The sequence below is a fragment of the Galendromus occidentalis genome, unplaced genomic scaffold (genome assembly GCF_000255335.2).
Source record: "Galendromus occidentalis unplaced genomic scaffold, Mocc_1.1 scf7180000076440, whole genome shotgun sequence".
Classification (NCBI taxonomy): Eukaryota; Metazoa; Arthropoda; class Arachnida; order Mesostigmata; family Phytoseiidae; genus Galendromus; species Galendromus occidentalis.
Genome location: NW_003804429.1, coordinates 381,509 through 401,601, shown reverse-complemented (window position 1 = coordinate 401,601; position 20,093 = coordinate 381,509). Strand labels below are relative to the sequence as shown.

General features: G+C 50.5%; 4 protein-coding genes across 4 annotated transcripts; 3 read left to right on the top strand and 1 right to left on the bottom strand.

Annotated features, from left to right (window-relative positions):
- The first annotated feature begins 3,461 nt into the window (after nucleotides 1–3,461).
- Nucleotides 3,462–6,352, top strand: LOC100904256 (uncharacterized). The gene is made up of 6 exons (XM_029113239.1): nucleotides 3,462–3,579; nucleotides 4,388–4,542; nucleotides 4,645–5,084; nucleotides 5,169–5,285; nucleotides 5,431–5,647; nucleotides 5,735–6,352. The coding sequence occupies exons 1-6, from the start codon at nucleotides 3,543–3,545 to the stop codon at nucleotides 5,945–5,947; spliced, it is 1,179 nt and encodes a 392-aa protein (XP_028969072.1). The 5' UTR covers nucleotides 3,462–3,542; the 3' UTR covers nucleotides 5,948–6,352.
- Nucleotides 6,353–7,340: 988 nt separating this feature from the next.
- LOC100904116 (serine/threonine-protein phosphatase alpha-2 isoform-like) lies at nucleotides 7,341–12,974 on the top strand. The gene is made up of 5 exons (XM_003739239.2): nucleotides 7,341–7,798; nucleotides 7,930–8,194; nucleotides 8,285–8,525; nucleotides 12,506–12,784; nucleotides 12,931–12,974. The coding sequence occupies exons 1-5, from the start codon at nucleotides 7,341–7,343 to the stop codon at nucleotides 12,972–12,974; spliced, it is 1,287 nt and encodes a 428-aa protein (XP_003739287.2).
- Nucleotides 12,505–14,207, top strand: LOC100899539 (ribosomal RNA processing protein 36 homolog). Its single transcript, XM_018642011.1, has 4 exons — nucleotides 12,505–12,784; nucleotides 12,931–13,285; nucleotides 13,464–13,675; nucleotides 13,808–14,207. Exons 2-4 carry the CDS (start codon nucleotides 13,055–13,057, stop codon nucleotides 14,148–14,150), a joined length of 786 nt encoding a protein of 261 aa, XP_018497527.1. The 5' UTR covers nucleotides 12,505–12,784; nucleotides 12,931–13,054; the 3' UTR covers nucleotides 14,151–14,207.
- Nucleotides 14,208–14,502: 295 nt separating this feature from the next.
- LOC100899399 (alpha-tocopherol transfer protein-like) lies at nucleotides 14,503–18,530 on the bottom strand. The gene is made up of 3 exons (XM_003739209.1): nucleotides 17,883–18,530; nucleotides 15,068–15,198; nucleotides 14,503–14,948 (listed from the first exon to the last, which is right to left on the bottom strand). The coding sequence occupies exons 1-3, from the start codon at nucleotides 18,459–18,461 to the stop codon at nucleotides 14,753–14,755; spliced, it is 906 nt and encodes a 301-aa protein (XP_003739257.1). The 5' UTR covers nucleotides 18,462–18,530; the 3' UTR covers nucleotides 14,503–14,752.
- Between the last annotated feature and the right edge of the window lie 1,563 nt (nucleotides 18,531–20,093).

Sequence of the window (20,093 nt, the reverse complement as noted above, 5' to 3'; positions counted from 1 at the left end):
AACACTATTTGCTACGGATTCTGCATCAGGGCAAACATTTGCCGGATTCGAATGACTTCTCCCAAGGAGACGTCGTAGATCGTGGTTGAAACTAGTTGAGAGTACTCGGCCAACGATTCATATACAAGTCTCGTATCCCTGGGACTGCTTCCGTGCTCCAAGGAAGCCATGAGACGTCGCAGAAATATACCATTTACTGCTCCTTGACAGAGTGTCGACTCAGGAGATCACCCCGCTGAAATCTGCTGGCTCATCGGTTGCGAAACCAACATTCGTTACTTCGGTTGTTGCTTCGGGTGGATATACGCTGATCTTCTGGGATCAGCATAGCGCTGACAGCGTACATCAGCAAATGACGTGACGATTTCAGGTAGTCGCTCGAGATTCATCATAAAGCCAATGAACTCTTCTCGTGAATGCTCTCGCGGCGGCGGTCGGAGGTGAGATGTTCTGCTGTCACGGGGGAAAAACGTTCAGTCTGAATGTCACGGCCGACGCCGGTCAGGTCCGGGGACCCTGGAGGGAGGTTCCGAGCTCAGAGCTGCCGTGCGACTTGTGAGCTTCTACGAGCTGACCCTCCCGGAGGCGGAGGTTTCCAGCAGAACGATCCGAATGCCTCCATGTTTCCGGAGCCGTCAGTCCCGCGGTGCTGTCAGTGACTGTCAGGGACCACGGATCCATTTGCTCATCGGTTCGGTCGGGACCTTTCTTCGCGGACTGAGAATATCCTCAGCGCCCCGACGTTGGAATATTCTCGACACCGCAACGGCTTTCATTGTCACGGCGAGAGACTTGATAGGCTTATTCCGAAAACGGCGCGGTAGATCTGATCCTCGAAAGCCATGAGTAACGTTCACTTAAACGCCCGTTCCGAGATCTCAAGGCCTCTTTCCTGGATCCCGATGCGTAGCCCCCCATCCTTCCGGAACTTCGGTTCTCGTCGAGAAACTGGATTCTTGAGTGCGTGACCGTCGGCGCCGTGAACATAGAAGGGAAAAAGCGGCAGCGGACGTTTGCTCGCGTGCTATGAATATTCGGTCGGACCTGAAGGCCGCCTACGCAGTCGTTTGCAGCCGCATGTGTTCCCGGAGAGCGTACACCTTCTGTAGGCGAAAATTGAGCGCATACTTCAGCGGAGAATGCTTCAAAAAAGGGACAGCATCGGAGGAAGATGGGGTGGCTCGCCGTCATCATCTCATTCGGGCCCCGAACCTGCGGGGCCGTCTCCTGTAAATACTCCGCCGGCTCTCGTGCCCGTCAAGAATTGCATCGAATTCGCTCCTTGCATCCATTCTTTAGAAGAGGCAACATGATGGCAACAATGACCGGGTGTCTGACGGAGTAATATTCGATATCGGTGCCAAGGTGATCAATCACACATTCCTGAAGGTTCAGCTGCGGGGCTCCGATGAAGGCCACCCATAGACGGATGTGGAAGGGTGTAGATATGCTTCAATCCAATACTTGGACATACACTGCCCATCGATGCGCAGCCTCACGAGAAGCTGATATTCATTCTTAGGTGTCGGTCTTGGAACGAAGCTCTTTCGATGTCTTGTCCGGGATACCGGCATGTTACTCGCAGATCAAGGTCTCCTTCGGTCTTGTCAACTTAACAAACTTTGTCAGAATTCTCGAAAGGAATGAGGTGCTCGTCAGTCGCGCGGGTGAATTGATCGAGCGCCGAGATTATTGGTAGTAATTCCGAGTTTATGACAGATCGAGGGTGGGCGATTTGAGGAGACTCGTTCTCCTCTCGTATGGCTCATATCAGAGCGCGAAACAGATCTTATCATCAATGCCGTGATTTAGGGACCCTCGACCGCGAGCGAGAATGCATATTGACAGCAACTGTCTCTGAGCATAATAATGAGAGATCGCAATGGAGATCATCATGGTTCACACTACCGTTGTTCCGCAACTTCATATCACTCCGGAATTTCATCCCGTTCTTTTCTCGTCTAGGATTCTTCCCATCCTCGTTGTGCATGCTCATCGACACGAACACCTGCAAACGAATACGTTGCTCTGAAGGAGCCCGTCCGGCAAGCTTCCTGAACTATCATACGATTTCAGACCCCGATTGACGTGAATGCACTCTGATCGCGTACCACGAAGCACAACGCGAGGTCGTGCGAACCCGAGCTGTCGTCGCGGCGGAGAGAAGAATCACCTTGCTCGCACCGAAAACTGTCTTCGCTGTATTCGCAGAGTTCGTCCATTCCTCGACTGATTGATGTTATTCATTATCTGGCTTCAGGCCGATCACGATCATCTCGTGATATAATATAATATTGCATTCCGAGCATGGAAGACAAAATTCTGAATTTTGGTACGTGCATCCGGCATGATGTATGACGATTATTCTCAGACGGACATTACTTAGCTGGTGAATACCACCAGACTACGAAATGTTATAATTTATCATATAGGTTTAACCTTTTGTTTGCCTCTCGATCTGGCGATAGACATCCCCAGCCGTAATCATTGCTCATGAGAACCATAGGAAATGGGAAATGACCTCCTGTCAGTGGCGTCCCCAGGATTTTTCTTGGAGGGAGGCTAGATCGGGTCTTCCGAAATGAATGGCTATAGACCCTCTAGCCCTCCTGCGGACTCTCATCAAAGATGAGAATTTCAGTGAAACGTATGTTTCCGCTCGAGATTCAAGAAGAAAAAATCAGGACCGAGATTCCGTACTTCATAAGCCGGATTTCGCGAGTCCACCCTGTCCCGAGAATCTCTTTTTCTGCTTCGCTGTGCTTAGTGACCGCTAGACATGAAATTCGGCTTGTATGGGATCCCGCCGTGGGCCGTAGTTCTTATACCGTTCAACGTATACCCAACATAAGGTACGATCGTACGTATTTCAACTCGATGCAAACCCGCGGGAGAAGCAATCGGGCGGTCCACAAATCTTTTCCGATCACTTTCGTAGACTCATGGACCAGAATGAACGACGGGAAATGACGGGGAACGCTACCGACAGCTACCCCTCCCCTCTTGCCTTACTTCCGGCGCCTCCGTCATTCACCGACACTTACCGCCGCTCACCGTCATTCATTTTGGTCTATGATTCCACGTAACTGATTCTTCCGAAATGGAGAGGGAGCCGCCCGATGGCGCCTCAAGCTTCCAACAAAGATCATCGAAGTCATCCACTTCCCTCCAATCAATAGGTTCCGCTTCTGTTAGGCTTTACCCGCCGTACTTCTTGTCTGAAATCCGCAAAGATTCAACGAATGTTCACTTGGAGGGTATCTCGATCACACGTACAACCGTACAAACCAAATCCAAGGTCTCGAAGGAGTGATTGTTGTTAAGGAGTGATTGTCTCGGGCATCAAACCTCCGTTGGGGCGTCTGCTGCCAATCAAAGCGCAGCGTTGAGAGCTGACACACGCGCGCGAATCAAACCCAGAGTGCGCATCGGAATTCATGTGAGAGTGAGAATTCTTCGGATCCGGCGGTGGTTCCAGCTGTTGACTCGGTTTATTCGTCTGGGTTGTCGTTCTGCTGCGCATCCCTTCGCTCAGGACCAAGATGTCCTCCGGAGTCGAAGACAAGGTTCGCGTGAAAGGTATGCGTCCAGAAACGATTCACAAGGCAACGGCTTTTCGTGCGTTCCGCGAGTTCGGAGGTGCCTTTCCGGAGCGTCCAAGTCGTGGAGCTTTTGAACGATGGATGAAGTGTATCTCTACAGGGCTCAGCTTCGATGGAACGTGCAGGAGTCGTAAGGGTTGCGACAGGATGCTTCACTTAAGGAATGGAAGACTCAGCAGAATCAGTCTGGACGTCGAAATGATTTACTACCTTGCACGACCGGCTTTTCCTTAGCCGGGAATGACTTCATTGACGAGACCCTGATCTGAATAGCACCTTGCGGGGGCCTTTTGGGTGCCGAGAGGTTTGATGAGCTCCTCCAGGTGAAGCTCAGACGTGTCCGGACATGTTCCCCATGTGTTGAGCGCTGCTCACTTGACGAGCACCGACTACCGTCCCTCTTATGGACCTACTGTCTACTAATGGAGCGGAATAGCATGTAGCTCCTGCATATCAGTGGCTCTATGACAGAATAATGACTTGCAAACTACGAGAGAAGATTAGGGAGTTTTTCATAGTATCGAGTTTGAGAGCTTTGTCGGAAGAAAGTCAAGAATCATCAAGTCAAGAGTCACCCCGGGGGGCTGCGCCTCGAGCTCTCGTGTGGGATGCTCTCGTCTGCAACTCCCCGAGACTACTCCCTCTGGTACCTGAGCCGCGACTTTTTGACGTCCAACCGTTTCCGAGACCGATTCCAACTATTTCCCCGCCTTGGCACACATTAAGTGTGAGTCTTCTGGGGTGACCGGAGATCAATTCTCAATGATTCCTTGATTACCTTGCAGTTGATGAAGAGGTTGAGTTCCTGTTAACGCAGGAACAGCTCCGGATGATGGACATATCCTCGAAAGACGGAGATTCCTTCTATTCTTGTGTCACAAGCTGCAATGATGGCAGTTTCCAGGAATACGATTCAGCGTTGCTCCTGGCTTCAGATCAAGTGAGTCGTACCCGCTCTCTCATGTGCGAGACCGCCGCTCTTCCTCTGTCTGTATATCGCACTATAGCCGCAGCTCCCCTGATTGACTCCTCTGACTCTCAGGAGGAAAGTTCCTACGTGCCGGAATACGAGGACATCACTCCAGTGCCTTCAGAAAGCGAAACGACTCCGTCCACGAGTTTTGCGTCAGAAACTCCCGGAAAGTCGCGAGAAACATTGAAATTCGCCACGCCATCCCCTCGGAAGCTCGAGGCTATAGCTCTAGTTTCGGCGAGATTCAATCTAATCCATCCACCTGAAATAAAAATCACGCCTGCAACACCACAAGGGCTCACTGGGGAAGATCACGGTACTGATTCCTCGACTACCGCGCCGCTTCCCACGGATACCTCAAGCACAGTTCCTGTGGTCGAGAGGGTTCCGACGAAAGTCTCGAACTCGGCTACCATTCTCGAAATCGATGAGGGTGGAAACCGATGCGTTGACCGAGGAGGAGGATCGACTCCGACGACTAAGGTGGAGGAGAACTCCCTACCCGGAAGGTGAGCGTGCATATCAGCTGACATCTCCATCGTCGATGCTTTTCAATCTTGCCAATTCCACCAAGAGCTCTATTCTCTCCCTAGCGATAAGCGGCTACATCTCGATATCATTGCTGAGAAGCCACCATCCAGAGCGATCCGACCTCCAACAGAGAGCTACACAACCAAAGAAAATCGCGCGCCAGAACCGCTTCCCGAGAGGTATGGCTCGCAATCGTTCCTCAGTTTGGAACGATTCGTTTAACTCGGAGATGATCGGATGTACACGGGGCGACCGGACGGATGCCGATTATTATTATTCTTTATTTCTCTCAATGCGAGATTTTCACTTTCGAATCGATTCCAGGGATCAGCTCGATGCTTCGCTCGACATAAGTTTGATGTCGTCTCGGCTCATGAAAAATCCGAGACCAAAAAGACTCCAAGAGCAGAGCTTCAAGGGAAGTCCTGTTCAGCTATCGAAATTTGTTACCCCCAATAAATCCAAGGTCACATCGAAAGTTGCGGAATTCATCAGAACGGGTGCAATGAGCGCGGGAAAGAAAGCGAAACAAACGCCCACGGTGAGTCGAGCGGGAGTCAGCTCCCAGTCGGGCATTCCTCGAGCATTCTAGGGTGCGGTCACCTGAATCAATCGTTCTTCCTTCCAGCTGAAGACCGCGTCGGGAGCTTCGCGAATCCCGAAGAAGTGCTTCATACAGAGCGCTAGAGTGTTCGGGAAACAAATTGTGCCGGAGAATCTCATGAAATCGCCGAAACCCTTGATAACGATACATAAGCACACGGCAAGCGACAAAAACCGACGAATCCACATCAATGAGAGCGTGTACGAGACTTTCGAGGCGGAAACCGCGAAGAAATGACCAGACGAGCTTGACCATTACTCATTCACTCCCTCAGCCGGAGGGAGGAAACTGTTTCCTTCATGGCAGGGATCATCGGGGACGTGTCGATTGTGATTTGTTGAGGTCCCCGACAGAAGCATTATTCAGCCTTCGATGCTCTTGTGGATCAATGCTCGAGGCCGATGATGAGTGAGCGGCGTTTTTACCTCCGTCAGCCTCTGTGTGGAACTCTTGTCCATGATTCCCTCCGTAGAAATTCCGCATAGCTTGTCAACCTAAGGAATCGGAGCAGTTTTCCGAAACTTCGAGGAGGACTGAAATTTTGGAATTCGTTTGTCAGATATTCCGCGTTTACCTTAAAGATAGTCTCATAATCCCAGTTCAAGGTCAATAAACTTATCGTAAAGCCCCGAGGAGGACAGTCACAAGATTTTGATGTTATCGTTATTTCGTAAAGCTGTAGAATTTGAAGACTGCTTATTGATCCCGTGTCGAGGTACTTTATACCATGGGAGTATCCGCTCTCTCCGAAAGGTTGACGTTCATGTCTGGGCATCCTCGAAGGCTTCCGATGGAGCTCACTTCTCGATGCTGAGCCCTTATGCGCAAAAACTCCGGATATTTCAACCGATCGCCGATTCCGTGACGCTTGTTTCGAGATCCCATACGAGGAGGCTTTCGTGCACGCTTTGTTTCGTTTGATGTTCTTTTCTCCACTACCATTCGCCTTTTCTGGTTAGCGTAATTATCGATATTGCCTTGGTTCCTTCGGTCTGTGATCGCAACGGATTTCCATCTCCGACTGTGGTCAATCGTGCGATTTTCAGTATACGGTCCAGTTTTGCTTCCCCGTCTCATCCAGGAAGAGATTGAGCATTTGAACCCAGAATTGGGGTGCGCGTGGTGTTCAGTCATGAGGGATTAATCTGGCATCATCACCCCTGCTTGGCATGGAAACTCTCTCGATTGTGTGCACGGTGTCGAAGCGTAGGAAGAACTTCCCTGGTCCAGCGAGGAGTCCTCCCGATTAGGATCTTCGCTGGCGGGCGCCAATGACAGCCACACTCATCTCGAGGATACTCCATGTATACGCTCACATCAATTGCCTGAAATGCTCCTGGCAGATTGAAGTTATCCAGTATTCAGTTGGCCTGCGATGGAAACCACGGCACACGATTCTTGGAGCTACGCAGGCGCCATAGTAGAATCCCCATAGGAATACTCAAAGCGGAAAACGGGCTCCAAAATGACAATCGACTGATCTTTCGGAATATTCGATTTCTGCACGCAGAACGTCCTGCTGCTATGCGAGTCCGTGGAGGATGTCGATAGGGGCTTTTGTTTGGAAGTTTGTGGATGCGTTCGGTAAACAACGAAAACGAGACGACCGCTCTCTCAGTCTATTGACTCGATGGCTAATTGGTTGCGAGATCGGTTGGAAGCGGGGGCTGCGGCCCCACCGATCGACATAGATAAGTTGCTGTCGAGACTACTCGAAGTTCGGAAGACCCGGGCACCAATGGTCGAAATCAATCCGAACGAGATTCTCTTCTTGATAGACGAAGCCACGCAGATATTCGAGCAGCAGCCCATTCTTCTGGAACTCAACCCACCGCTGAACATCTGCGGAGACGTCCACGGTCAATTCCACGACCTTCTCCGAATCCTGCATCAAGGCCAACATCCTCCAGCCTCGAACTACCTCTTCCTCGGGGATTACGTCGACCGCGGTCGAAACTCCATAGAAGTTCTCTGTCTCCTACTCATATACAAAATTCGGTTCCCAGGCAACGTGTTCTTGCTGCGAGGCAATCACGAAACGTTGCGCATAAATGCCATATACGGATTCTTATCGGAATGTCGAGTGAGGTGAGAGCTCGTATCGACGGATCGATGAAAATATTTGAGTACCACCCGATATTCTATGATGATGCCTGACGGAGAATTCTTTCCATCATCATTGGTTTCCAAATAATTGAAATTCGTTCCCTTTCTCGCAGATATTCGCTCGAAGTTTACCACAAATTCAATGAATTATTCGCTTGGTTACCGTTGGCGGCGATCGTGGGCGATAAGATATTCTGCTGTCACGGGGGGATTTCTCCGAAAATGTCCCTCATCGATGATATCCGTGATATTCGACGACCTTTGAGGGACGTCCCAGAAGACACGATCGCCTGCGACCTGTTGTGGGCGGATCCGTTCGAAGGCAGAGGTTTCGCACCCAACGATCGCGGCGTTTCCCATGTTTTCGGAGCTGACGCGGTTTGTAACATTCGACTGTGTCACGAATCATTGCGATCGAATTCCCACCCCCGACCCGCGCGGTTCTAAATCGTTTCGTATCCTCCATAGCTTCAACGGTTTCTGGATGACAATGGTCTTGATCTCGTTTGTCGAGCGCATCAGGTCGTCGCTGACGGTTACGAGTTCTTCGCCAATCGATCGCTCGTTACCCTCTTCTCCGCCCCGAATTACTGCAACGAGTTCGACAACGCCGCAGCGATGATGATCGTGTCCCCAGATTTGACTTGTACTTTCCGGGTCCTCCGGCCTACAACAAAGGCGCTCAAGCCTGCGAAGAACAATGTTCCTCGTAAGAAGACCGGATGAGCGAGTCTCAAATCGCTGATATAGATCATTAATCAAATTATACTCTTGATCCAGTCTAGTGATGGTAGATATGAATCAATAGAGGCGCTTAGTTTTTCCGAACTGAGCTGCATTAATTCAACTCGGTGTAGGACTCGGTGAAAGGCATCTCCGGACGCGAAATCGGACCTAGGTCCGGAAGAGCGCTTCTGTGTCGCGTTCGATTCGCATTCATACACCCAGAATCCTCGTCGTAACAATAGCGGCTCGCAATATCGTGAAATGTTAATAGATTTCCTCCTTCCCTGGGCGCTGTCGCGATATTCCCCGTTCCTGGTGTACGACCAGCCGTAATTCAGCTACCATTCATTCGGGGCAAGATTTCAACACCATATCCAAGTCGCCCGCGAGCGACGAGATCGAACGCCGTATTTCAATTGAAATCCTTTGACTGCCCTCTGCGAACGACGTCGGAACTTCCGGAGTTCCTCGAGGCTCTATCGATGAGAGCACTGTCTGTAGAGATGGAAGCGGGAAGATATCGCGTGTTCCATCGACAAGACAATGAGGGTTCCTCGAGATCAGGCGAATCTTGCGGAGCTCGATCTCCCCTCGGAAATCTGCTGCGATATCCATGAGGAGTTCCGCGAGCGACTCCGCATCTCCCACCAATGGGAGCGCCCCGTGGGTTACGAACGCGTTTTCTTGTGAGACTACGTCGACCGAGGTCCAAGCTCAGTCGGAGTTCTGATCTAGCTCTTAATAGACGGGAAAATATCCCTCAGCAATGTATTCTCGCTCGGAGGAAATCCCGGAGCTCATCAAGTCGACACTCTCCGCGGATTCCTGACGGAACGCCGGCTCAGGTGGTGGTCTCGTCTCAGGAAATATCGGGACAAATATAATACAAAAGGAACGAACGCCATCGAAGAGCAAACTCAGCATCCGTAAATCGATTGAACCGAGGATACTCACACTTCATAGCAGTGGAAACTCCTCACGGATTCAGCGCTAGGCTTCGCTTCCACTATCCACCCATTTTGCATCGTTTCTTAGCCTCACATATTCCTTCTAGTCTCCATCTTCCTTAGACCGCATTGATCTCTAACGAATCTGTCGGTCATCTGTCACATGAAATCGAAGCACACTGATTCGAATTTTCCGCGGATACGATGATTGTGTCCCTGCTCTCGGCTCCGACTTATGGAAAGGGATTCCATAGTGCGGCTGCGGTTATGATAGGTGCCGAAGATAATTATGGTTACGCTTCCGGCTCAATCTTGGCAGACAAGCATGGCGGGAGCGCCAGATCGAGAGGATTCGAATCTTTCCTGAGAGAGTTGGGGATATATTCGTTGGCTCCGAAATTTCGTCCTCCCCATTCTCATTGCGGGAGCTCCATCGGAGCAATATCTCATCGAGTTCTCTGAATGCTCAGCATTATTCTCTCGCGGTCGCTCGCGGGGATGCCCTCCGAACCGATTGGATACACCGATCTTTCTCTCCATGAGAGTGATAACATGGGAAATCGCTTTCTTCGACCGCCCTCCTTCAGTTTTCCTCCGTCTGCTTTCGGCTCGCATCGCGACCGCTCCGGATCGGCGAAATCACTGCGATAAACGCGTCTGATTCTTTCTGGAAGCCCTGACGCGAACCCCTCGGGAACCTCGAAACAACTCTCCAGATACGCTGATCTGGGGTGCTCAATTTCTCAGAGTCTGTCAACTCTCTGCCACATCGAGCTCTCCGCGTCACCATAAAGCATCCACCGTTCTACCCGCGGCGATCACTGCTCTATTTCTCGGGTACGAGACTCGCAAGAAAACATCGGCACGCGTATGAATCATCGTCGAGATACGCGTCGTACCGACCACCTTACATCCACGCGGACAGAAACCACAACAAATACCCGGAGCGAGAAATTCGAAGTGCTCAGGATCCAGCTCGAGAGGTCAATATGCCGAGTTCGGAAAGCCGCCAGCTACTGCGTAAAAACTCCTATACCCGAACGCGGTATCAAAGTCTCGACCTGGATTTCGAAGACAGACTTCCGTTCCGAGGGATCCCGTTGTACGTGGGATATTTCATCACGTGCGTCTGTGCATCCGTGGGATTCGTCTTATTGATAACGAATTATTTGTTCGAAGAAAGGTTTGTTCACCTCAGTAGGGAGACTCCTTTTTGATTATCCTTGGTCGATTCAGCTCCCGAAAGCTTGTCTGTGCCGTCACACTCGCCGACTAGGGGCCTGATTCCGCTGGCTCCACCGAGACGTTGACGCGAAGAGAGATCAGGAAGATGAACGATTGCGAAGTTTGCGCTCAACGAGTTCCAGATAGGTAACTGGAGCAGAAGAGTGCACAAAAGATACGGAGCTTCTTTATTATCGCTTGAGGTCATCTTCGTGTAAACAGCCGCTTCCTCGACCTTTGGGACTGCCACCCTTGGTCCGTCTACAACTTCGAAGCGTGAGTGCTACAAATCGTTCATCTCTCCAATTACAGAGATGACTTTCGCTTGGTGATGGAGTCTTGGGGGATCAATCCGGAGCCGTTTTCTCTACTTCTTCTGTGTATTTCGGCGGTGACTCCGATGATCGACGTGACCCAACAACTTTGGCTCGAAACGACAGACCGGTCGAAGGTCTACCGCCGCGAAACGTCCTCGGTATATACCTTGGTGGTTTAACTCCCGCTCCCAAGAGTGTCGTCTTCTCTAATAGCGAGCGGGTGCAATCCACAAACTATTCAGAGAGCATTCTGTGAGCTCCTTTGTTCGGAGAGCTCAGAGGGGACCGCTCGAAAACCGCTCGGGGTGGGCTCAACCCTCACTACTCGGCGCACGAGACGAGTAGATTGTGGATTTTACGGCAGATCTTGCGAGTTCGAGATGTTCATAAAGCTTCTAGGGACCGTGAGAATTCACTGAGAGCGGATCTTAACGAGAAAACCATCGCGAGCTGTCGAAGTGACTGAGATGAGCTCCCGATCTTCTTGAATAAAACCAGAACTATTGAATCTTCATCACATGGATGTATCATCTTCTTATATCATCTGCGATCGATGGTGCCGAGACAAGGAGAACCCGCCGCTCGGTTCATTCATGTCCAGTATCTCGGGCGGGCAGCTACAATTGGAAAAGCTCCTCGACGGCGGAATCCAGAAGATGTTTGGAAACCCTCGAGCGTCTCGTTTTGCCTCGGAAACTGCGAATGTCTTGCCCGGATGCCGATTGATCACCTCATGAAACTGCTCTTCGATAGTCGCTTCCTTGAGATTTCAGGATGTCTTTCAGAAATTCCCGAGCGGCCATGCTAACGAGCTCGAATCGTTCCGAACTCTCACTGTCGGTGGGACGTAAGCATAAATTTCATCTGAGGAAAGTTGTGAATCTTCCCCATCCTATAATTAGCTCATCCGAGCCGAATGATACGAGTCGGCGGAGGCCAGAAGCCAGAGCCCTTAGCCCCTGGCGTTTTCAGGAGTCATACGTCCGTCACCAGCGGGTTTCTTGGGGAAATTGATTCCGAGCCATCTCATGAGGAGCCTTCAGGGAGAACAGATTCAGCCTCGGGGTCCATGAGTCTCCTTAGCATCGATCATCAATGTCGGAGGGGAGCGTCCCGAAAAACCGTTTGACGTCCCTTCGGAAGTCAGGAGTGATCACCGCTTGGGTCGTTCAAAAATGGCGCCGTTTACTTGCACCCTCCCCACAAGCATGGCGGCGCCCTTCTCCACGCAAGAGGCACATTAATGTGATCCACGAATGCCGAGGGATCGGGGACCTTATTTGTGCGGTAAGACAGCTATCTTTTGCCAAACAGCGATCTTGGCCGGCTCATGGTCTGATGTCGTAGCGGCGCATTACGGGGACATTCTTGGAATTGCATCCTGCGCAATCCGCTCAGGAGGATCACATGTGCAGACTCCTCTCAGAGCTGTTATGATGGCATTGGAATAATTATTCACTCTCTTTTCTATGCAGAGATATTGACAGACTCTGCCGAGTTAGGGAACCCCTTCCGCGCTGATAGGACGAAAACAGAACTCTGGAAGGAGAACCCAATGAACAGCCTCGATCAAAATTGTAACGACCTAAAGAAACGCTACGAGGAGTGTTTCAACGCATGGTTTTCTGACGGTTTCCTCAAGGGAGACTTGCGAGATCCGTGTAAGGAGATATTCCAGAATTATACAGGCTGTGTGAAGAAAGCAGTTGAAGAGCACAAGATCAATTTGTGGGAAATCGAGGCGGACATACTAGGTGAGGTTCGCTTATTGATTCGGCGAGATCTATCATGCTCGCGACGTACAACAGTAACGAAACTCACTACATAGTCGAAAAACAGTCTGAGAAGAACGAACACGCGAGTCACTAGATCCGCAGAAACTCATTGAGGACCTTTCCAGGAACAGAGAAGGAAAGGCAGCCACCTTCATCAGAGAAGAAATAGTCCGTTCGTCAGTTCGTAGATTTACCTCCCACCGATCGGATCTTTAAACTAATCGGCAGTTACCTTCGAAGCAATCGGTGATGGCTGCAGGATATGATGAAGATTCTTCGAATCAATCGCAAAGTGACTTCACTGAGGACGAAGACGATCAAGGGTATCAACAAGGAGAATTACCCGAGGAGGGACTAGACGCCGATCTCAAGGGACAGAGTCTAGAGCAAATTCTCTCGCTCAAAGACTCTGTGGGTCTCCGGACGTATAAGACCGCGATAGGTCTGGAAGACGTCGGAAAAAGCAAAACGCGGAGAAAGGTTAGTTTTCTCTATCGTCTACTAGATGACGCATTTTATGTCACGGAACTCCTCGAGTTTTCTTTTGTCAACATGATTCCGGTGCGCCATGGTCCGGATATGCGGTTCCTTGACGCACTCTTGAGGTCTGCCTCTGTCCTATGCGATCACTTCACGGATCCTCTCCTTCGGATTCCAGAAATTTAGACGGGAGAACAAGAACCGTCCAAGGGAGATCAGCTCGAAAATTCCAGTCTCGGGAGCGAGAAATATATTTGCCGTGAAGAAAAAAGTTCGTGCTGATCCCCGCTTCGAAGAAGGCTTTGACGAGGTTCAATCGAGAAACAAGATCAAGGCTGAGCACCGGATGAGACAACGTCATCGCGAATACTCCTTCCTGGATGATATTAGGTGAGCTTCTTCAAGCATAAGTATACTGGAAAATTCGAGAGTCGAACTGCAAGGCTTAGGTGGCGCCTCACTTGACGCATGTTCGAATCGCGATCGATCGAATCCTACGATACGTGATGCCTCTTTCTGCAGGCGTAAGGAGAAACAGGAGCTGGAAGAGAAGCTTGCTGAGGGCACGTACGATCTCGATGAGCACCGCAAAGCGCAGAAGCTGCTTCAGAAGATTCGGTCTCGTGAAGTCACGCAAACACAACGGAGACTGCGAACTGATATCGACCAGAAGTATTCGAGTTTCTTGAAGGAAGCTAGAGAGTCTGGGCAAGAGGTGAAATACATGAACAAAAAAGATCGCAAGAAAGCCGAGCTCATCAGCAAGTACAAGGAGCTGAAGAAGACCGGCAAGCTAGACAAGTATCTCGAAAAGAAGCGTAAGAAGAACGCCTCGCGGGATAGGAAGAAAATGTTGCAGGTCTGATGTGTTATTATTACTATGCATCCCTCTCTGGGGATCAGACTGAGTCGATCGCAATAAAAACATCGGTCCCCCGAAATTTTGCCCTTCAATCGATAACCCCCAAACAATAAACGAGTTATCAGATTCAGCATAGAATAGAAGCCTTGGGGGTCATATCAGCACTCTCCAGTCAAGATCATCCTCAGAAATGACTCTTATTCTTTATTGGATTGAGGATTTCCTTCGTGTGACGGAGTTTTCGAAACTTCTTGTCCAAAAACTAATCACAGTCCCATCATACCGCCGTCCAACTCGAATTCGATCGGTCGTTAGTGAGTGAGAATTCTTATCCATCCGAGGTGAGCTCCGCTCGATACCTCCCAACACTCGCCGGTGACTAGCTGCATTCTCAAAACATGAGTGCGCCTTGCGAGGCACTTGCAGAAAATACAGAGAATCCGGGATTTTGAGCAATTCGTGCCGAGAGATTAGCTTTTTGAATATATCGATTTCCGTCGAAGTGATAGTCCTGCCGCCTCCAGATCGGGTCCGATGCGGTCAAGCTCTCGCCAAAAACCTCCTGATCGAACACACCGGTCAGCGTGATAGGATCATCTTGAGAGCTAACTCTGGACGTCTTTGTTATTCACGCCATAACCGTAATACGAGTTCTTCACGAAGTCGTCATGCTGTTCATACAGCTCTTTCGTGAACCAATCTGAGCTCATTGGTGGCTGATCGCCATCGAAGTCAGACGGCAAGATGGATTTATCGATGTGTCTGTGCAGGGAGGACATATCCGATCCGTGTAGATGAACCCTGAACGAGCAGAGAAAACGCTCATTAGAATACATATACCTGTACGCTCACGTGCTGAATGTCGGTCGCACGGAGACTAATTGGAGTTCTCATTTAATGATGGAATTTCGTGCGATTACCTGTCGCGCAGCTTGTACGACAGGAATGGTCGTCCCATTCCCCAGACTATGTTCCACAATGGGCTGTGGTTCACAATATGAGCACCTTTGAAACGAGCGGGGTATCCGTCCTGAGCCGTGTTGATCAAGGCCTGCGGAGAAAAATGATTTTCATCCCGTTTCCGGCGACCTATCGAATTCTCCTGATGGGCACGATTGTTTATCCTGCGTATCATCGGTTTGGAGGAATCCGAATCCTCGCCCCCGGTACGAGCAGATCGAAGGACGTCGCTCTAAGCTTAGCTGAGTCCCAGAATAATCCCCTTCGTGCGAAAGATATGGAACTCATCATCGGAAAGCAGGGAGGAGCGACGTCCAAGTTTCCACGCGGCATGCGTGACGCCGTCGGAGATCAGGGAACTGGTGAGCGGCGGCATAAGGATGAATTCATGAGTGGAGAATGCGCTCCGATACTCAGACGCTTTCCGAGAGCCGGGGCATGTAGATGGATTCAGAAGAAGACGCCGAGCGGCGACTGAATGACGATTAGCGTGGAAAGAGTTCGGGAAGCTTCATATCGTGATCGTTCGGAACGGAGTCGGGACCGATCTTCGTCGAGAGATCTACCAAGAGGAATGAATGGACGCAGAAAAAGTTGAATTGATCTAATTCTCCGTGAACAAGTCGCGATTCCGAACGAATAATCGAGGGATTTCCGCACGGAATGGATGGCTATGTTGATTCTCTGTTGATTTTAGGTGGCGGATCGTCGAGGACTCCGCTCAGGGTGACTCGTGGTGGAGGGTTAAAATCGGAAATAATCGAAAATGATTCGGAGGGTCGATAGGATGTCGCACATACCCTGTGCGGCAGCGGAAACGACAATCAAAAGCAAGAAAGGATTCTCTGCAGAACAGGTGACCTTGAAAGCGGCGACCAACCGAGAATTTACGCAGTACCCACCAACGAGAGATCGTCGGATGATAGCGAATTATCGACGTATGATTTCAGAGTTCCAAAGATGGAACGGCGCGGCGGGTCACGCGGGGTCGTGTTCGAGAAGCCGAAGCTCAACTCAAGATCATCCCGAGACTTCGGAGATGAGAGCAATAAGAAGGTCTCTTCGAGTCTTTTTTGAGAGCGCTCACGATCTTGATACGACTGTATCGCCTGTCAGGTTCTGGAGCTTCTCAAATCGAGAGCATAGCTCGAAATCGCGAGTGAACGAGATTTCGAGATCCAGAACACAGAGTCCATCCTTGACGGAGACAGTCGACAGCGAGGAGCAACTCGGTGTTTTCCAGACTTTCCGAAGAGATCGACGGAAGACTCGGGGCGCGTCGCCAGGGAACGCTGGCATACCTCCATGGTAGGTTGCCCTAGAGGGTTTTGCGAAATACTGTACGCTCTGACAACGACTCGCCGGGGTATGATATTTTTGTTTCGTTCATCGCCCGAGCGTAAGCGAGCTCGGCTCCCATCCAAAGCTCGATAACTCGAGTCTCGGGCAGACCGTACAAGAACACAGAAAATCTTCGTTGGCACAGGATCGCATCAGATCAAAGACGACTGTGAGCGCGAATCGATGGCAACGCGCGAGTCGCACAGAAAATGCTCGGAGAAGGTGGTCGACCATCAGTAATTACGACATCGACTCGAAAGCGTAGGATATTGACTCGAGATAGACTCTACCGCTCTCGAGGAGGGGGCTCTTGAGCCAGGTCCTTGGCGAACAAAGCCTTGAACTTGTAATCGAGGGAGCCGAGATGGTCGAAATGAAATTTGGTCAACCTAGAGCGAGCGAAAACGTCCTTAAACTCGAGACTCGAACGAGACGACCTTGTTGCAGAGCAGATATGAATCTCGAGAGTTTTAGATGCGGCATCTCGATTATCTCATGGACTCGCAGTCGGAAAACGCTGCCCTCACCGATATCGCGAGGCCGGGTGGGCTCTAAATCTTCCGTTTTCCACCCACTGGGTGTCTGGTTCAAGTCTTGCGGATGCTGATCAGATGGAAAAGTTGCATTTCGAGCCCACGAGGCCTGGGTGCTCACATGGACCGGTGAAGACTCTCCCGGATCAAAACACAGAACGCGCGCCTCACGCGACAATCCTGAGGTCGTGCTCGATCCCTGCCTCAACGCGCCGAATTAGCGTAAAGCATGAATTTGACTCCCGTAAAGAAGGCGAAGGTCGGGAAAACTTAATGACGATTCCATTGAGCCCGGAATTTCACGAGGCTCCTTGGTGAAACTCTCTTCGATTGCCAGACTTGCCGGTCGGAGCAAGTTTACTTGTTGTACACGCATGAGTGGCGTAGCATGTACATGGTGTGTCACCGATCTCGATCCACTCGTGCTGTAAAGATGGGCCCCGATACTGCGCCATTCAGGATGTACTCCACCCCTCAGTTCCTTAATGGGAGCTGCTCCATCATTCTCCAGTCAGCGCCACAAGTGCAGGTCGTAGCGACAGGCGAGGGGACGTCAGTCCTACCCGCCGTCCGCGCAGAGAAGTGCGGGAAGCCCGAGAGCTACAATGTACAGGTTTGAGAAATCAGTTGAACTTGGGAAATACGGGAACACCGACCCATCGGAGGTCGTGATCAAGGCCGGAAGATCGGAGAAATGGCCGCGAAGGCCCAAGGCGGTATCGCAATACAACATGTCACCGCTTCCTTGTCACAGCGCTTTTGATCCTCGGTGTCACGTTTTCAAGATGGACCATGTGCTCCAAGGGAAAGCATCGACCTTCAGTTTTTGTTGTCCCCGATGCATTCGTCGATGTCGGGTTCATCGCGAGATTACGCGGCTATAGTCACACAGAAAACTCACCCGCACGGCGTTGAGCCCGAAAACTTTCAGAAACCGCCACTCCATGTTTATGAAGTTGATCAAGAACATGAATCCATTGAGCTGAACCTCGGGATCCCGCAGAGCCAATTCGACCGCGTAAATCGTAGGGGTGTAGATGTGACTCAAGTCATATCCTGTCTCGGGGGTCCACTGTCCGAACTGCCAAACGATGACACAAGCTCCATTGATCGGATTCCGATGTTTCAGCAGAAAACCCACATTGAGTTTGTACAGTTCCACGACGTCCTTCGGGCCTTTGCCCACTGGAGAGTAGATTTTCGGGTCGAGTAAGCGAACCTTGAAGAAATTCTTGTACATCTTCAGGGCCTTCTCTTGGTCGTATTTCTTCGCGCGGAGGAAACGCACGAGAAAGTCCTCCTCTAGTCGTGGAACACAATCTGGCAGCTCCTGCACGAGCTGTTTGAACTCCGAAAGCGACGCTTTCCGCACTTCATCGCTCTCCCCGAGCTCACAGTAAGCCTTCTTACGCCATTCTGGCGTGATGGCCCGGTTCGGCGTGATCTCCAACTCTTTCAGGACCAGAGTATCCTTGGTCATGTTGCCAGCGGCTGTCGACCCGTCGACTCCGAGAAGAAGCGTGAGCACTCGAATTATTTCAGCCGGAGCGTCGCCTGGACACTCGAGAAAGCAAGGTCTCCGCAGTACCCCTTTCCAAAAACCGCTTCTCCCCTCTACTATAGTATGTGACGAAGTGAAATGAGTGCGAGTGGCGCAACTCGTGGCAAGGCAAGTTCGCTTACGTCCATGGATCGACGGATAACAACGAGCTAAGACCAATAGAGGCGATAAGAAACTCAATGTTTCATTCGTGATGGGACGACACTGAAATAGATAGGAGTGTAATTCGCGAAGCCAGTACAGAAACCCTTCTCGTTCCTCGTCTAAAGGAGCGTTTCCGAGACCATCAATCAGCATTTGATGATCTCTTCAATCGGAAACGTCGATTCAAGTCGGAAGCAAGCTTAAATAAACGCAAAACGGGCAAACTCTGTTGTTTCCGTCACGGCACTGATTCGATAAGGTCCCCTCGAGAAAATGGTCGTAGTCGGCAATGAGAGCTCGCGGAAGGGAATAAATTCGCATGTGGAGACAATCAAAGCTGTCTGTGTCTAGAAGCCAGAGCAGCGAGACCCTTCGCTCGATATTCGACAAAATCTCGTTGACGGTTGGTATGACAGGCCATTGAATGGATTCACGACAAAGAGCGGTAGACAAGAACAATTACATTCCCCATAGCTGAGATTCTCGATCGCTGATCTTAATTGACAAAGTTTCGAGTGTCGCTTTGATAATTTATGTTTCGCCAACAAGAAGAACGGGTATACTAAAAAAAACGAAAAACATTGATATTATGGAGCTTCGAGCGAACCTACCAGGCAATCGTACAGCTTGGAACCCTTCTGTATTTCGGGCGTTGGATGATTTCGCAGAATATGATACGATTGGGACTTCTGGATTTTGCGGATATGGGAGTACTGGATCTAGCATCGGATCGATGGGGCGTATCGGATCGATGGGGCGCGACTAGCCCTCGAGTCGGAGCAGATTCATTTAGTGGTGTGAGAGAGGGGCGCCGGTAATTATTATGAGTCGAATAGTGATTCCATACGCGGACTTTGTACGATGTGTCTCCATTAGATATGTGATCTACTCCATTGCGACACTGATTGCGAGTAGATTGATCTCTCAAAACAACCGCCTTGTTTTGAAATCACTGTCCCGTATCAGAGCACGTGCCTGCTTTGCTCGCACCTCCGTGTCATGGTCTCGCAGTACGCCGCTGAAAGCTAGAGCGGAAAGATGCGGCGATTATACCAGGAATGCCTTGGAGCACTCTGGAGGAAGTCCTACAGCAAGCTTCCCCCACTGCGGAGACCTCGTGCCTTGACTGAGCTGCTAGCGGCAGGACCCTGAGCTTCGAAAAAACACCCGATTCCGAATCTCCAAATCGTAGCCGGAGCATCTGCGCACTGAATTTCCGTCGGGTGGTGGTTTCCAAAGATTCACGCGATCGGGATCGAAGCCCTTCCGTTTTCACTTTTGCAACCCTGCGAAGATCAGCGAAGCTAGAAAAACAATCCTGCAGCTCTCTCTTCCTTGAAGCCCATTCCATGATCGAGCTCGAAGAGCATAGATCTTCTTGCGATCAGCTGATTGAAAACACGTCGC

What these genes read in the sequence shown, in the direction of transcription:
- LOC100899539 (XM_018642011.1), top strand. Translation starts at nt 13,055, where the DNA reads ATGGCTGCAGGATATGATGAAGATTCTTCGAATCAATCGCAAAGTGAC. An exon ending in AAAGCAAAACGCGGAGAAAG is followed by an intron (nt 13,286 to 13,463) that starts GTTAGTTTTCTC and finishes TTCGGATTCCAG; the next exon opens with AAATTTAGACGGGAGAACAA. An exon ending in TCCTTCCTGGATGATATTAG is followed by an intron (nt 13,676 to 13,807) that starts GTGAGCTTCTTC and finishes CTCTTTCTGCAG; the next exon opens with GCGTAAGGAGAAACAGGAGC.
- LOC100904116 (XM_003739239.2), top strand. Translation starts at nt 7,341, where the DNA reads ATGGCTAATTGGTTGCGAGATCGGTTGGAAGCGGGGGCTGCGGCCCCA. An exon ending in ATGTTTTCGGAGCTGACGCG is followed by an intron (nt 8,195 to 8,284) that starts GTTTGTAACATT and finishes TATCCTCCATAG; the next exon opens with CTTCAACGGTTTCTGGATGA. An exon ending in AATCGAGGCGGACATACTAG is followed by an intron (nt 12,785 to 12,930) that starts GTGAGGTTCGCT and finishes GGACCTTTCCAG; the next exon opens with GAACAGAGAAGGAAAGGCAG.
- LOC100904256 (XM_029113239.1), top strand. Translation starts at nt 3,543, where the DNA reads ATGTCCTCCGGAGTCGAAGACAAGGTTCGCGTGAAAG. An exon ending in TGCTCCTGGCTTCAGATCAA is followed by an intron (nt 4,543 to 4,644) that starts GTGAGTCGTACC and finishes TCTGACTCTCAG; the next exon opens with GAGGAAAGTTCCTACGTGCC. An exon ending in CCAGAACCGCTTCCCGAGAG is followed by an intron (nt 5,286 to 5,430) that starts GTATGGCTCGCA and finishes AATCGATTCCAG; the next exon opens with GGATCAGCTCGATGCTTCGC.
- LOC100899399 (XM_003739209.1), bottom strand. Translation starts at nt 18,461, where the DNA reads ATGACCAAGGATACTCTGGTCCTGAAAGAGTTGGAGATCACGCCGAAC. An exon ending in TCGGGCTCAACGCCGTGCGG is followed by an intron (nt 15,199 to 17,882) that starts GTGAGTTTTCTG and finishes TTTTCTCCGCAG; the next exon opens with GCCTTGATCAACACGGCTCA. An exon ending in TCGTACAAGCTGCGCGACAG is followed by an intron (nt 14,949 to 15,067) that starts GTAATCGCACGA and finishes CTGCTCGTTCAG; the next exon opens with GGTTCATCTACACGGATCGG.